Source organism: Gossypium arboreum, chromosome 4 (genome assembly GCF_025698485.1).
Source record: "Gossypium arboreum isolate Shixiya-1 chromosome 4, ASM2569848v2, whole genome shotgun sequence".
Classification (NCBI taxonomy): Eukaryota; Viridiplantae; Streptophyta; class Magnoliopsida; order Malvales; family Malvaceae; genus Gossypium; species Gossypium arboreum.
In genome coordinates this window covers 120,892,247-120,906,378 of record NC_069073.1, presented here as the reverse complement: position 1 = coordinate 120,906,378, position 14,132 = coordinate 120,892,247, and the positions used below count along the sequence as shown (strand labels likewise).

General features: G+C 32.5%; 2 protein-coding genes across 5 annotated transcripts; both read left to right on the top strand.

Moving 5' to 3' along the window:
• The first annotated feature begins 849 nt into the window (after window positions 1-849).
• On the top strand, window positions 850-5,534 carry LOC108457938 (potassium transporter 6-like). Its single transcript, XM_017757155.2, has 8 exons — window positions 850-1,596; window positions 1,702-2,197; window positions 2,284-2,337; window positions 3,334-3,594; window positions 3,678-3,730; window positions 3,809-3,932; window positions 4,036-4,290; window positions 4,396-5,534. Exons 1-8 carry the CDS (start codon window positions 1,564-1,566, stop codon window positions 5,454-5,456), a joined length of 2,337 nt encoding a protein of 778 aa, XP_017612644.1. The 5' UTR covers window positions 850-1,563; the 3' UTR covers window positions 5,457-5,534.
• A 2,333-nt stretch (window positions 5,535-7,867) lies between these two features.
• On the top strand, window positions 7,868-12,295 carry LOC108457732 (uncharacterized). Of its 4 annotated transcripts, none has more exons than XM_017756829.2 (7): window positions 7,868-8,189; window positions 8,266-8,346; window positions 8,807-8,983; window positions 10,298-10,468; window positions 11,003-11,215; window positions 11,293-11,381; window positions 11,512-12,295. In XM_017756829.2, the coding sequence occupies exons 1-7, from the start codon at window positions 8,099-8,101 to the stop codon at window positions 12,112-12,114; spliced, it is 1,425 nt and encodes a 474-aa protein (XP_017612318.1). In that variant the 5' UTR covers window positions 7,868-8,098; the 3' UTR covers window positions 12,115-12,295. The 4 variants fall into 4 exon arrangements, with proteins under 4 accessions (XP_017612318.1, XP_017612317.1, XP_052882587.1 ...); XM_017756828.2 differs by having other exon boundaries at window positions 11,506-12,295; XM_053026627.1 differs by having other exon boundaries at window positions 11,482-12,295.
• The last annotated feature ends 1,837 nt before the right edge of the window (window positions 12,296-14,132 follow it).

The following is a 14,132-nucleotide window of genomic DNA, read 5'->3' as shown; positions in this document are numbered from 1 at the left end:
TTTTAAAAAATACATAATAATTGAATAAAAAATTTCACAAGCTTACTAAAGAAGCTCTATTTAATTACCATATTATCATACCAAACTTTCATGGCCAAGTTGTTTTAATGATTAAAGTAATAGAGATTAGGTGATCATAAGGTCCAAAAGAGGAGAAATTTCCAACTTTTGAGGGAAAAAATAATATTTCTTCAAAAGTTGTAATATTTTAAGAGTATAAATTAATCTATAAGTATGTGATTATGAAGCGGGATTGAATTGAGTTATTTGATTTTTTAATTGATTAAAATATATAATTTAATTTTTCGAGTTTGAATTGAGTTGATATTTAAAAATTGAATAATTAAAATAATTAACTAAAATTATTTTATTTTTAAATTTACTAAATTTTTTACTTTAGTGTAAATACCCTTCCGTTCCTATTATTTATATTAAAAAATCGACTAATGATAGTTTTAATAATTATATATCATTAAAAAACTAAAATATATACAAAAATCAAAATTTGAAAAACAAGCACTCAAAATTACAAAAATTAAAAGGAAATGTAATTAAAAATATCTTAAAATATCCAAAATGTTGTTAAATTTTTTAAAATAAACAAAATATCTCAAAATTTAAAAATAAAAAAATATTCCAAATTTCAAAAGCTTATTAAAATTAAAAAAATCTAAATCATATTGTTTTTCCTCTTTTCAAAACTTATAATTTATAATAATAATATTCTAATTTAATTAAACTTAATTCGAGTCTATTAATTCGAATCAGTCAACAATATCAAAATATTAATAATACAAAATTAAAAAAATATTTAATCGTACAATCACATAAATTTTCTATTTAACCGGAGTCGAATCAGATTGGACTCGTCAAAGAAGGCAAAACTTCTCTTAACTTGTTTTCTTGTTTCATAAGAGTCAAATCTCCAGACTTTTACTAAAAAAATTGTCAAATTCTTTACTGCTTGATTCAGCAAAACCCAGGAATTTTTTATTATTAAATTTGAGTAAAATTTCCATGGCTCATACCCCATTTTTTATCATTTTCATTTCTCAATTTCAACAAAATTGAAAACAATAAAAGACTGTAAATCCATGAACAAAGCTTATTTATTTATTAATATTTTTTATTTCAAGTTCCACATCACATTGCCATATTGCCATCATCTTCAAGCTTTAGTTGAGCTATTTTTAAATTTAATTAGCAGTTATCCAATAAGAACTCTTGCCATCAAAGAACCAACTACACAGCAAATTTAAAAAAAAAAAACTTTTTTTTTCCCTTTTAAAAACAATTCATCCCAATATTACTTGTTTTTCATGTTTTTTTTCTTTATTACTAGAAGTTTCTCTATTAAAGTTTATTGCTTGTTTCACTTCTATACTTTGGGGGTTTTTTTTTGGTGGTATTGTTTTTGTTCTTTGCTTTTGACCCTCCATTGATGAGTTGTTCAACTGCTATATCTACAAATAGAAGAAACCTTTAAGACTTTATCAGTGTTTATATATATACACTTGGGGGAGGCTCTTTTAGCAAATGGGCATTCTTTGAATCCCTTCATCTATGGATCTAGAGACTGGTTTTCACCATGTTAAGGTAAAGATTGGTTTTTTTTTTTTGTTTTTTTTTTCAAATTTGTGTTGGTTTCACCATTTTTGTGTAAACCCAATTTTATTTTTATTTATTTATTTTTTTTTGTAGAAGGAATCATGGAGAACAGTATTGACTTTAGCATACCAAAGCCTTGGTGTTGTTTATGGTGATTTAAGTACTTCCCCTTTATATGTTTACAAAAGCACATTTGATGAAGATATTCATCATTCTGAAACAAATGAAGAGATCTATGGGGTTTTATCTTTTGTTTTTTGGACTCTTACTTTAGTCCCTTTGCTCAAATATGTATTCATAGTGCTTAAAGCTGATGATAATGGTGAAGGTGGTACTTTTGCTTTGTATTCATTGCTGTGTAGACATGCCCGAGTTAACTCACTCCCTAATTGTCAATTAGCTGATGAAGAACTGAGTGAGTATAAGAAAGATGGTGGTGTTAATGGGTTATCACCAAAATCAAATTTGGGTTCAAGGTTGAAATCTAGTTTAGAGAAACATAGGGTGTTACAAAGGTTCTTACTTGTTCTTGCTTTGATTGGAACTTGTATGGTGATTGGTGATGGTATACTCACACCAGCTCTTTCAGGTATGATTATGGGATATTTTTCCTCTAATTGTGTCATTGAAACTCGATTGATTGATTGATTGATTTATTCTGGGTTTCATATGTAGTTTTCTCGGCAGTGTCTGGCTTGGAGCTTTCAATGTCGAAAGAGCATCACAAATGTAAGATCTTTTTCCCCCTCACATGATAAAAGTACCATGGAAGCTGGTACTAGTAGTCAGATTGTCAAAAAATGAGCAAATTAATCTCTGAACAATAGATCAAAGAGTGACATCTCACGTGTGCCTCATGATGACATATAGTAGAAATGGATGGACTTTTTAACAGAAACGACTGGTTTGCTCTTTGAACTAACGCACAAAGACTAATTTGTTCATTTTTTGAGATAAAGGGAGCAAAATGAATTTGACTCCTAGTACGAGGTCTTCCATTGTAGTTTTGCCCCCTCATACTTTGCCTGCAGTTAACTGTGTGGTGTGAACCAGAAAAGTATAATTATCGATCCTGAAACTCGGATTTTAGACTAAGTTTCCATGTACTCTTTCACTAGATACTTATAATCCATGTGCAAATTCCTGTTAATAGTGTTGTTTGGTGGATTATGGGTCCTTTTTGATTGTTATCTACTGCCCTTTAAGTTCTTCAACAACCTAACGACGTGTTTATGCAACTCAATTATCTTTCGGGTCCCTCAAACCCTGAAACAAGTACTGTGTTTGTGGAGCCCTGGGATTGACCTTTCAATCAAGTTGGTTAAACTTACCAATCAACATGGTAAACGGGGCACGTATGATTATGTATATATTCTGTTCAAACTAGTAGATAAAGTGTGTTTGGTCATATTGACCCACCTTGGGACAGGGACTAAGCCAGGAAACTGCTTTAGGGGGGCCAGAGATGAATCATAAATTATTGGGGGTCAAAGTGCAATTTTATCATTATATTAACATACAATATCATAAAATTTCAAGGGGCTAAATGGAAAATCTACCATTTGAAAGGGGGGGGGGGGGAAGGCCACTGCCTGCACCCCTTTGTCTCCGTCCCTGCCTTGGGATATCGAATGACTGCATGTTTTACCTATCAATATGTTACAGTTCCGAAAAGAATGACCATGTTGTATGTTTAACTGTAATTTTTCTTTTTCATTTTTGCAGATGTAGAGGTTCCAGTCACGTGTGTCATACTGATATGCTTGTTTGCACTTCAACATTATGGCACGCATAGGGTCGGGTATTTGTTCGCACCTGTGATTCTAATATGGCTTCTTTGCATAAGCAGTATCGGTTTATATAATATCATATACTGGAACCCTCATGTATATCGAGCTCTTTCTCCGTATTATATGTATAAATTCTTGAAGAAAACACAACAAGGAGGTTGGTTGTCTTTAGGCGGCATCCTATTGTGCATAACAGGTAACCGTGTTCGTGTCTGTGATCGAGTATGTCTTAAGTATATGTATATATATAGATGTTGATTAAGTTAAATTATGTTTCAGGCTCAGAAGCTATGTTTGCTGATCTTGGACATTTTTCACAGTTGTCAATAAAGGTAGAAATGTTCACTATTGTGCAAAAGAACTTCCTAGAGTTGCGTGCTTGTATGTAACTGGAATTCCGGTTTCTGCAGATTGCTTTCACGTCTTTGGTTTATCCATCTTTAATTCTTGCATACATGGGGCAAGCTGCGTATCTATCCCGGCATCATAATATTGAAAGTGATTATCAAATTGGATTTTATGTATCCGTACCAGGTAGGGACCTCGAGTTTTTCTCAAAGAGACTTAAGATTTTAGGTGAGTTTTCGCCATTTTGGGCTAACTGTAACTAAGTATATCCAATGTGTTCTTGCTTCAGAGAAGTTACGATGGCCGGTTTTAGTTATAGCCATACTCGCTGCAGTTGTAGGAAGTCAAGCCATCATAACTGGAACATTCTCGATCATCAAACAATGCTCTTCTCTTGGTTGTTTCCCCAAAGTCAAAATAGTCCACACATCGTCCAAAATTCACGGTCAGATCTACATTCCGGAGATTAATTGGCTCCTGATGGTGTTATGCTTGGCGGTCACTGTCGGCTTTAGAGACACACGTCGCATGGGTAATGCATCAGGTATGATAATGCTTCCTTGTATTGCTCGTACAAGTCTCAATATAAATGTTGTTTTATTCCGAGAAACCATTTTACGTATCTTACATCCATCTTGATACGAAACAGGTTTGGCCGTTATAACTGTGATGCTGGTCACTACTTGCCTAATGTCTTTGGTAATTGTGTTATGCTGGCAAAAGAGTGTGTTCCTCGCTATTTGCTTTGTTTTCTTTTTCGGCACGATCGAAGCACTCTATTTCACAGCTTCCCTAGTCAAGTTCCTCGAAGGGGCATGGGTCCCGATTGCCCTTTCGTTCATCTTCCTGATAGTCATGTGTGTTTGGCACTACGGCACATTGAAAAAGTACGAGTTTGATGTTCAAAACAAGGTTTCCGTCAACTGGTTACTTACATTGGGTCCCGATCTAGGCATAGTACGGGTTCGTGGGATTGGACTCTTACACACAGAGCTTGTATCAGGAATCCCCGCAATCTTCTCCCATTTTGTCACTAATTTTCCAGCCTTCCACCAAGTCCTAGTCTTCCTTTGCATCAAGTCTGTCCCAGTCCCTCATGTTAGACCCGAGGAACGGTTTCTCGTGGGTCATATTGGTCCTAGGGAATGCAGGATTTATAGGTGCATTGTACGATATGGGTATCGTGATGTTCATAAAGACGATATCGAGTTTGAGAAAGATCTCGTTTGTAGCATAGCAGAGTTTGTACGGTCCGAAAACAGTTCCCCTCATTATGTTAAAGTAGATCGGGAAACTGACAATGACGATAAAATGAAAGTTGTCGGAACATGTTTGACCCATTTGGACGGGATTCAAATGAGCGAGGATGATTCAGACAACATAGAAGAAGCCGGTCCATCGGAGTTGAAGGAGATACAGTCACCCACAATTAAACCCCGAAAAAGAGTACGGTTTATCGTGCCGGAGAGCCCGAAGATAGAGTCCGAATCAATGGAAGAGTTGCGGGAACTTACGGAAGCTAGGGAAGCCGGGGTAGCTTACATATTAGGACACACTTGTCTTAGAGCTAAGCAAGGATCTAGCTTGATAAAAAAACTCGTAATCGATTTCGGATATGAATTTTTGCGGAAAAACAGCCGGACGTCTACACTCGCATTAACCGTACCTCATGTCTCGACGTTGGAGGTTGGGATGGTTTACCATGTTTAATTTTGGTAATGTAGAAATAGTGTAATATGTATCATATGCACGTTTACAAAGCTAGTTAAATAGTTACTGAAAGAGCTATCCAACAGTTTTGGTTGATTCACGTAATGACTCGAATCTTAAAGCTTGAGCCTCGAAACAAGTTGAACTTGAAATTAATCAAAACTCAAAAGACATGAACTAAAATGACTTTGGGTCTAGATTGATGTGACTTAAAATTAATTCGATTGATAAGTCTAAATTCATGTATAATGAGATTGAAATATTATTACTATTGTTTGAATTGGACTGGACCAATGATCAGATAAGTGACATTGGAAAGTGGCTGGGGTAACGGTCTTGGATAGGATATTGAATCAGTTGACAACTGGACATGAATCGGATTTGTAATATATATATATATATATTCATTTATTTTTATATTTTTAACAATCTATTTAATTGAACTGAATGGACCAATGAATCAATGACGTGATCAACTTGACTACATATTCGATTTTGAAAATCTTAAAATATTATTTTAATTTTTACTTATTTGATATATATATTTTGATTTTTTGATTTAAATAATGTAAAATGAACTAATGTACCCTTTCTTTTTCAGAGAAAAAAAATAGAAGTAGTTGTAAAAAAATAAAAAATTACTGCTCTATTATTTTATCCTTTTAAGCTCTAAATTGAGCATGGATTATAATTTAAACACTATGATTTTCATTCTAAATTGGTCCTTAAATTTTAAAATATTTTAGTTATATTTTTAAACTAATGGTATTATATCAATAAAGTCTTTCCGTTACTAAAATTGTTAATTTAAGCATTAGATGAGATATAATTTAAAATGAAAAAAATTAAAGAAAAATGAATATTGTAAAAATCTTGGTTTTGTGATTTACTGAAGCTTTTATAGAAAATATTATTCAATCTCTCTTTTACTTTTTCGGTTTTACTTTTTATTTAGTTTTAATTTTAAAAGTTACTGCAGAAATAATTTACTTTTTAAATAATATTTTAAATTATGTTACATAAGATTTTATGTGTCATTTAATGGTTAAATTAACGGTTGCAATAATAAAAGGACTTGATTGGTATAATGTCAATAGTTTAAGGAAGTAACTAGAATATTTTGAAGCTTAGGGGCTAATTTAGAATAAAAGTAATAGTTTGAGAATGTTTAGTGCAATTAACTCTTAAAATAATATCCAATCATAGATATTTATTTTACACCCTAATCTCATCCATCTTTTTCTTAAAGCCCCACCTTCCCATTTGCTGTTGTATTATTGAATGCTGAATTTGTTGCTTCAATGCAGCAAATGGTAACCATGGAAAAATCTAGATGTAAAGCTAATTTAATAATTAAAAAAAATAAAAAAGTAATTAAAAGGGTAAATATTCTCAATAAAATTACTTAAGTGAAAAATTGCATTTTAAAGGACATTTTTGTTCATTAGAAATAGAAAGGGTTCAATGTTGGAGGGGCCAAGATAAAATTTTAAAATTTCGGAGGGGTGAAAGTAAATTTTTTGTTTGAAAGGGACTTAAATTGAATACTTTATAATTGAAGAGACTAAAGTTGATACTAGCTTAAGTGGCCAAGGCCTTGTCTACCCCTTTTAACTACTATGTGACGTAAAGTATATTTAAAACACATAGATCAAATTTTAAATACGTGAATACTTGCTTCATGAACAATTTGAACTTGATATGATAATAAAAATATCATTAAATTTCGGGAGGGTATTTCTTTTATTTCCTTTTTTAATAACACGCTAAGTTTAAGTTATTTGTGCTATAAGTGCATACAAGTTTAAAATTTAATCAACATGTTTTAAATATATTTCATATTTAGGTTTGAGCGGGTATTTAGTGTCTAAGTTGTTGGCTAGACTGAAGAAAATATCTAATGGTTACGTTATTAATAATTTGAGAACTCAATTACAATGTTTATGAAGTAAGAAGATCAAATTAAAATCTGGAAAATAAACTGAAATAGAAAAATGGAAAAACAATTTTAGATTTTTTTTTGAATAATCTCATTATAAATTTCAATCTTATTTACTCTTTTTGATACAGTGACTAGAACTACTCATAACCCAACGTACTCGAACCCAAGTCGTTAGATTTAGGTAGGGAATAAATGTAAACTTTGCTGTTAAACCATTTATAAAAACAAAAAAGTTAATATACGATTTGGTACTTGAATTTAGTTTCAATGTTTAAATGTTAAGCCACGTGATACCGTTTGATAGTATTAAATTGAACATTAAAACCAAATAAAAATACCAAATTAAGAAAAAAACACTTAAATACTAAATTAAACATTGAAACCAAAATAAGGACTAAATAGTATATTAACCCAAACATAAAAGACTGTAGCATTTAAGGCTCAATACATAAATCACAAGTCTCATCTTTCCGGAAAAGAAAAGCTTTTCATATTTTTACTATTATTAAAAAAAAAAAAAAACATCATTGAAGAGGCACCTTTTTCTGCCAAAAAAAAAAAAAACAGAAAAAAAAAACCCAGATTCTCAAATTGGGTTTTTAGCTTTCATTTTTCCAATGTATAAACCTTGAACACTCCTTTCATCCACAAGAGCTCTCTTTTATGATTTTGTTTTTCATTTTGTGTGTGAAAACTAGCAATGGGCAAAAATGTATTAGCTTTGTGTGTGATAGCTCCTTTGCTTCTTCTTGGAGCTGTCTCTTCAGCTCCCACTACTTCTTCACCTGCAAGTAAGCTTTCAAAAGAATTAAACAAATTTTTTGCTTCGATGAGAAATGAATTTGATTTATTGCTTTTTTTTTGCAGGGATTCTTAATGGGTTTTTCTCTAATGCTTTATCTGCTTCACTGAAATGGTTATGGTCACTCAAAACCACTACCAAAACAGGTTTTTCTTCTTTTTTTAGATCTCTTTTACCATTTGAAACCCACATTTGCTTTGGTGATAGGTATCTGATTATGGTGGTTTCCATGTGATTTTATAGGTAAAAGTAATATGAAGTCCCTGTACTAGGAGCTAGATTATATTTTGTCCCTTTTACTCGAAAAATAGCAAAATAGTCTTTATACATTAAATTAATGAGTAAATTTCATCCATTTTTACTGATAAAAACTAATATTCCTGACAGAATAAACAGTTACACATGCCCTACAAAATGTACCTCATTTTGACATATAGACACCAAATTTTAACTAAACTTTTAACAGAAAAAGCAGCTTACTTTTTGATACAATGCACAAGGACTAATTAGCTATTTTTTGCGGAGAGGAGGCAAAATGCAATCTGACTCCTAGTACAAGGGCCTCCATGGTACTTTTACCGATTTTATTCTATGTGTGTATATTAGCTATTACTGGGCGTCCCATGGTGAAATTTGAAGGTGGATACACTATAGAGACTGTGTTTGATGGAAGTAAACTTGGGATTGAGCCTCACACTGTTGAGGTTTTGCCTAATGGGGAGCTTTTGATTTTGGATTCTGCTAATAGCAACCTTTATAGGATTTCAGCTTCTTTATCTTTATGTAAGTGGATATATTCTTCTTTCTTTTTAATGTTTTTTTGGTTTAATTATGATTTTTAGTCCCTCTGCTAAGCTGAAATTTGGAATTTAAGCCCTTTAATTTGTTAAAACTTGGTTTTTCTTACTTTTATAATGTTATTAGTAGGTATAAATTGATGTAGTTACTTGTTGGAGTTGAAGAGATCACATGGATTTTTTTGATTTTAAGAACAACTATAGACATTGGACTGATATGTAAATTTGTTATTGTTTAAACATGGTTGACTATAGGGGTGAAGGTAGAAAAAAAAAATTAGGAGGGCTAGAATTGAATTATAAATTCTTAGAGGAGGGCAAAAGGCAATATTAACGATATACTAATTTATATTTTTATAATTTTCCAAGGGACCCTAGAAGCAATAGTATCATCTCCTCTTGCATTTGCCCTTGGTTGACTTAGAGTTTATTAGAAGTAGGGGTGAAGCTAGAAAATTGCTTTAGAGGGAGCAAAAAATTAATAATTAAATTTTGAAGGATTAAAGAGCAATTTTACCGTTATATTAACTTGTGATTTCATAAAATTTCAAGGGATTATATAGCTAATTTACCGTTTTGGGGGAGGGGTGTAATGGAAGGAATTGACAGCATTATCAATTTGAACATACTAATAACATTATAAAAGTAGATTATAAAAGTAGATTATAAAAGTAGGTGACCAGGTTGTGCTAAATAAAAACACATGGAATCTCAAACTTTAGTATAATAGAGGGACTAAAATCACAATTAGACCTTTTAATTTTTATTGCTTTCTTTGTCTAAATGCATCTTTTCACACAGATTGTTCTAAATCCTGTTATTATTGAAAACTCATGAGATAATTTTTCATTTGTTCTAAGTCTAGTTGTGTCGTGTGTCGGATAAGTTTTGTTTGGACATAGGTTTCTTTAATTTTTATATATATATTCCCATCTATATGAAGGATCTTTCGAGGGTTATATCTTCATATTCTTGTTAGTAAATGCATCAAACATGAGTGCCAAATATAAGTATTTCAAGAAAAACGAAGAATTGGAGGAACTAGCATTACTTATTGTGCTCTTGCCTCAATGTTATTCATATTATGTTGTTTTCTTGCTTTACTTACGACAATTTTCAAGCGAATTTGCATTGGTCTAATTGGCTTCGTGCATTTTTAAAACCTCAGGTAAGATTGATCGTAAGTAAAGATATAAGTATTCGCTTGTGCAATTTCGAGGTTGTGCTATGATTTCGATTTTGTCCATGAGAAAAGTCTTTCGTTGTGATTGTTTCGTTTAAATTTACTGGAGAATTGCAGATACTAGACCACGGCTGGTTGCCGGATCACCCGAAGGATACCCTGGACATGTAGACGGGAAGCCCCGAGATGCAAGGATGAATCATCCAAAAGGGTTAGCCGTAGATGATAGAGGGAACATTTATATTTCGGATAATATGAATATGGCAATCAGGAAGATAAGTGATGCAGGTTAGCAATGTCGACTTTTGTTTATATGAGCCATTGTATATTCTTTTTCGATAAAAGTACCATAGAGGCCCTTGTACTAAGACTAAAATTGCATTTTACCCACTCTATTAAAAAAATAGACAAATTAATCTTTGTACGTTAGATCAAAAAGTAAATTGGTTCTTTCTATTAAAAATTTCATCAATTTGTACCATTAAAAACTGGCGTGGTTAATGGAATAATTAGATAATAACACGTGTCATGTCACGTTTACCTCATGTTGATATACAGGGACCCATTTTTAATAGTAGAAATTGATGAAATTTTTAATAGAATGACCAATTTACTCTTTGATCAAACAACCTAAAGGGATTAATTTGTCCATTTTTTGTGGAAAGGGGGCAAAATGTAATCCGACTTTTAGTACAAGGGCCTCTATAATACTTTTACCGTTCTTTTTCTTAAAAATATGAATGAGAATCCTTTGGTGAACTTTTACAGTTATTGTTATGCTAATTTCCGTAATGTATGTCATATGATTGAAATCATCTTCAGGTGTTACAACGATTGCTGGTGGGAAATGGAACCGAGGAGGGAGACATGTGGATGGACCGAGTGAAGATGCAAAGTTTTCTGATGATTTCGATGTGGTCTATGTTGGAAGCAGTTGCTCCCTTCTGGTAATTGATAGAGGAAACCGAGCCATCCGAGAGATTCAACTACGTTTTGATGACTGTGCCTATCAATATGGAAGTGGTTTTCCTCTCGGTAAAACTAATCCCCCTTGGATTGACCTTCGTTAGTTGGTATTGGAGCTTTATGGTAATAATTTTCTTTCATTGCAGGAATTGCCGTACTTATCGGTGCCGGATTCTTCGGCTACATGCTAGCTCTGCTGCAACATCGTGTAGGCACCATTGTATCATCCCAGAACGTGAGTATGCGGTATTTTACATATGATTGGCTACTATGTTCCTCCAAGTCTTCATTTTTCTTAGATATTCAATGCATATCCAAAATCTTATAAAAATTAGCGATTTTTTTATACACTCTTGAAGGATCAGGATTTGGTTAAAACGGATGCTACCTTGTCGAGTCCGTATCATAAACCCATGAAAATGGTCCGACCGCCTTTAATTCCGACCGAAGAAGAACAAGAGAAGCAAGACGAAGGCTTCTTCGGGTCCCTTCGGAAGCTTGTTCACAACGGTGGTGTTTCCATTTTGGAAGTTTTCAGAAAGAAGTCACCGAGACTGCACCAACAACAACTGAACCATTCAATGCCTTGGCCACCACAAGAGAGCTTTGTGATACCGGATGAAGATGAGCCTCCACCAATTGATACCCGAGCCCCAACTCCACGGAAAACATATCCTTTCATGTCCAAAGATGCAGAAAAGATCCATCATTTGCGTCAAAGCCGAGTCTTCTACAATGGATGGGATGCCGATCCACAGCAGCAGCAACACCATCGTTATCTGTTATCCGCACCGCATACTTACCATGAGCAGAGCCATGAGAAAACCAACGAGATCATTTTCGGGGCAGTTCAAGAACGAGACCGGAAACGCGAATCTATGACCATAAAATCGGTCGACAACAGTAACAACAGTTACAATCATCAAAATATTTGCTCCCGATCGAATTCTTTCAATCGTGGCTATTAAATATATGACATAGATATGCAAGTACCTCATTGTAAATTTTGGAACTCAAAATCCAAACCGGGTTTGGATATTATCTTTTAAGGATGATTGCATAACCCGAGTTAAAACTCTGGGTTCTATATATAGTAAGCTATTGTAAGGCTACTGTTATTATTATAATATTATTAGATTCAAACAATAATGTTCGGTTCGGTTTTTATTGAATTCGGCTCGGTTTTGATTAAGATATTATTTGATTAAAATAAATAGATTAAATTAGAAATACTTGTATTTATTGCATGAATAATTTGAGTCTAATTTGTTAATATAAAATAGCTTTAATAAAATTTAGTAGACCCTTTTCTTTAATTAATAAGATAAAAATTGTTCATATAGTAGATATATGTAGATATACGCACATATTTATAATATGATCATGTGTTATATACATGCTTCATATCATATTTGAGCTGCTACATTGACGGAATTACTAATATACTACCGATATTTTTAAGATCAATTAGAATGTTTTAATGCTTTGGACCACTTTAAAATTTGAATAAAAATTCGAGGATGTTTGAAGAAATTAACCCATAATGAAAACTGTTTCAAGTCAAAAACTGGTTTTTTTTTTTTGAGCAAACAAAAACTGGGTTTTCAATGGGAAACCCGGGGGTGAAAACGATCCCTCCCCACAAGCGGTCAAGTTAAAAATTAAAAAAAAAAAAATTAAAATATATAATAAAATTTCATAAAATTAAAATATATGTTATTTTAATAAATTAATAAATTATAATTATAATAGATAAAAATAATTATAAAATTAAAATAGAAGCTTTTAATAAGCTATTTTTCTAATATCACACATGATTTTATGGATTTAAATTATGTAATTTATTAAACAATATAAATTTTCTGGATATAATTAATATAAAGTAATATTATTCAAAATTAATAATTTAATAAGCAATAAAATAAATATTGATTTATTTAAAATTTTAAACCCGTACTTATATATAATATAAATTCTAAGTATATTGAGATGAGTCGAGATGGATTTATTCTAAACTCAATTTGACACTAAATTTTTTTTAATGAAAAATTTCAATCTTAAACCCGATTTTCTAAAAAAAAAACCATCCTTGAAACCAAGGATTTGGAGATTTCATGCTGCATGGTCAAAAAGACAGTAGCCAAGCAACTTCCTGTGAAGAGCTTTTAACGTCAGCAGGAGAACAATGGTCAAAAAAGACCAAGAATTTCAAGTCTGCTTGATCCCCAAGCAAAATATTTGCTTTATAAAGTTCCCACAAACACATGTTGTGCAACAAACCATATAGCATCAATCAACTCAAAAAAGCAAAACAGGAAACTCAGTATCTCTTCATTGGGTTCCCTTTTGATTTATTTTTTTCAATAGAGTTTAAACCTGAGATGAGCAAACACGAGAAAGGGAGCTCGTCGTGGGCATCGTTTTTAAGGTCGATGCTGTCTTCATGTTGCCGTCCGTTCTCAAAAGATACTAAATTCGAAAGCACGAAAACTGCGGAACCGCGTGGCCCCGAGGCTAAAATGGTTGCTGCGGCTAAACATTTTAGCCATAAAGTACACCTTGGGTAGTTCACTTCCAGCATTCGCACAACTCAAACATAGCACCAATGGGAATTTGGCAGTGGCAAATAAGCAAATCAATAGCAAGTCTTAAAAGCCCTAAACAAGGCCGCTTGGTTGCATTTGTACAGCATGTAGGGTTTATTTTGATGTTCATATCTTTGGGATTTTACAATGTTTTTAGATTCAAGTAAGTGGTCAAACCAGTTAGACCGTCGATTTGTCGATCTGACTAGTTAGATTAAAAAATAATTAAAAAGATAAAAGATAAAAGTTCGGGTCAATCGGTACTTGAATCAGTTTTTGATCCGACTCGTCAGTCTAGCTCAAACATCATTGAGACTTTGAACATTTGTAAGAATTTGATTACTTTGATGAGTAAGGGTATACGTTTTTTTTTAGCATTGTGGGATCAATTAATCATGTTT

Excerpts from the sequence above, each read along its gene's own strand:
- LOC108457732 (XM_053026627.1), top strand. The coding sequence starts at position 8,099 with ATGGGCAAAAATGTATTAGCTTTGTGTGTGATAGCTCCTTTGCTTCTT. Across the intron at positions 8,347-8,806 it reads CAAAACCACTACCAAAACAG|CTATTACTGGGCGTCCCATG; the intron begins GTTTTTCTTCTT and ends TGTGTATATTAG. Across the intron at positions 11,216-11,292 it reads TGGAAGTGGTTTTCCTCTCG|GAATTGCCGTACTTATCGGT; the intron begins GTAAAACTAATC and ends CTTTCATTGCAG.
- LOC108457938 (XM_017757155.2), top strand. The coding sequence starts at position 1,564 with ATGGATCTAGAGACTGGTTTTCACCATGTTAAG. Across the intron at positions 1,597-1,701 it reads CTGGTTTTCACCATGTTAAG|AAGGAATCATGGAGAACAGT; the intron begins GTAAAGATTGGT and ends TTTTTTTTGTAG. Across the intron at positions 4,291-4,395 it reads TCGCATGGGTAATGCATCAG|GTTTGGCCGTTATAACTGTG; the intron begins GTATGATAATGC and ends GATACGAAACAG.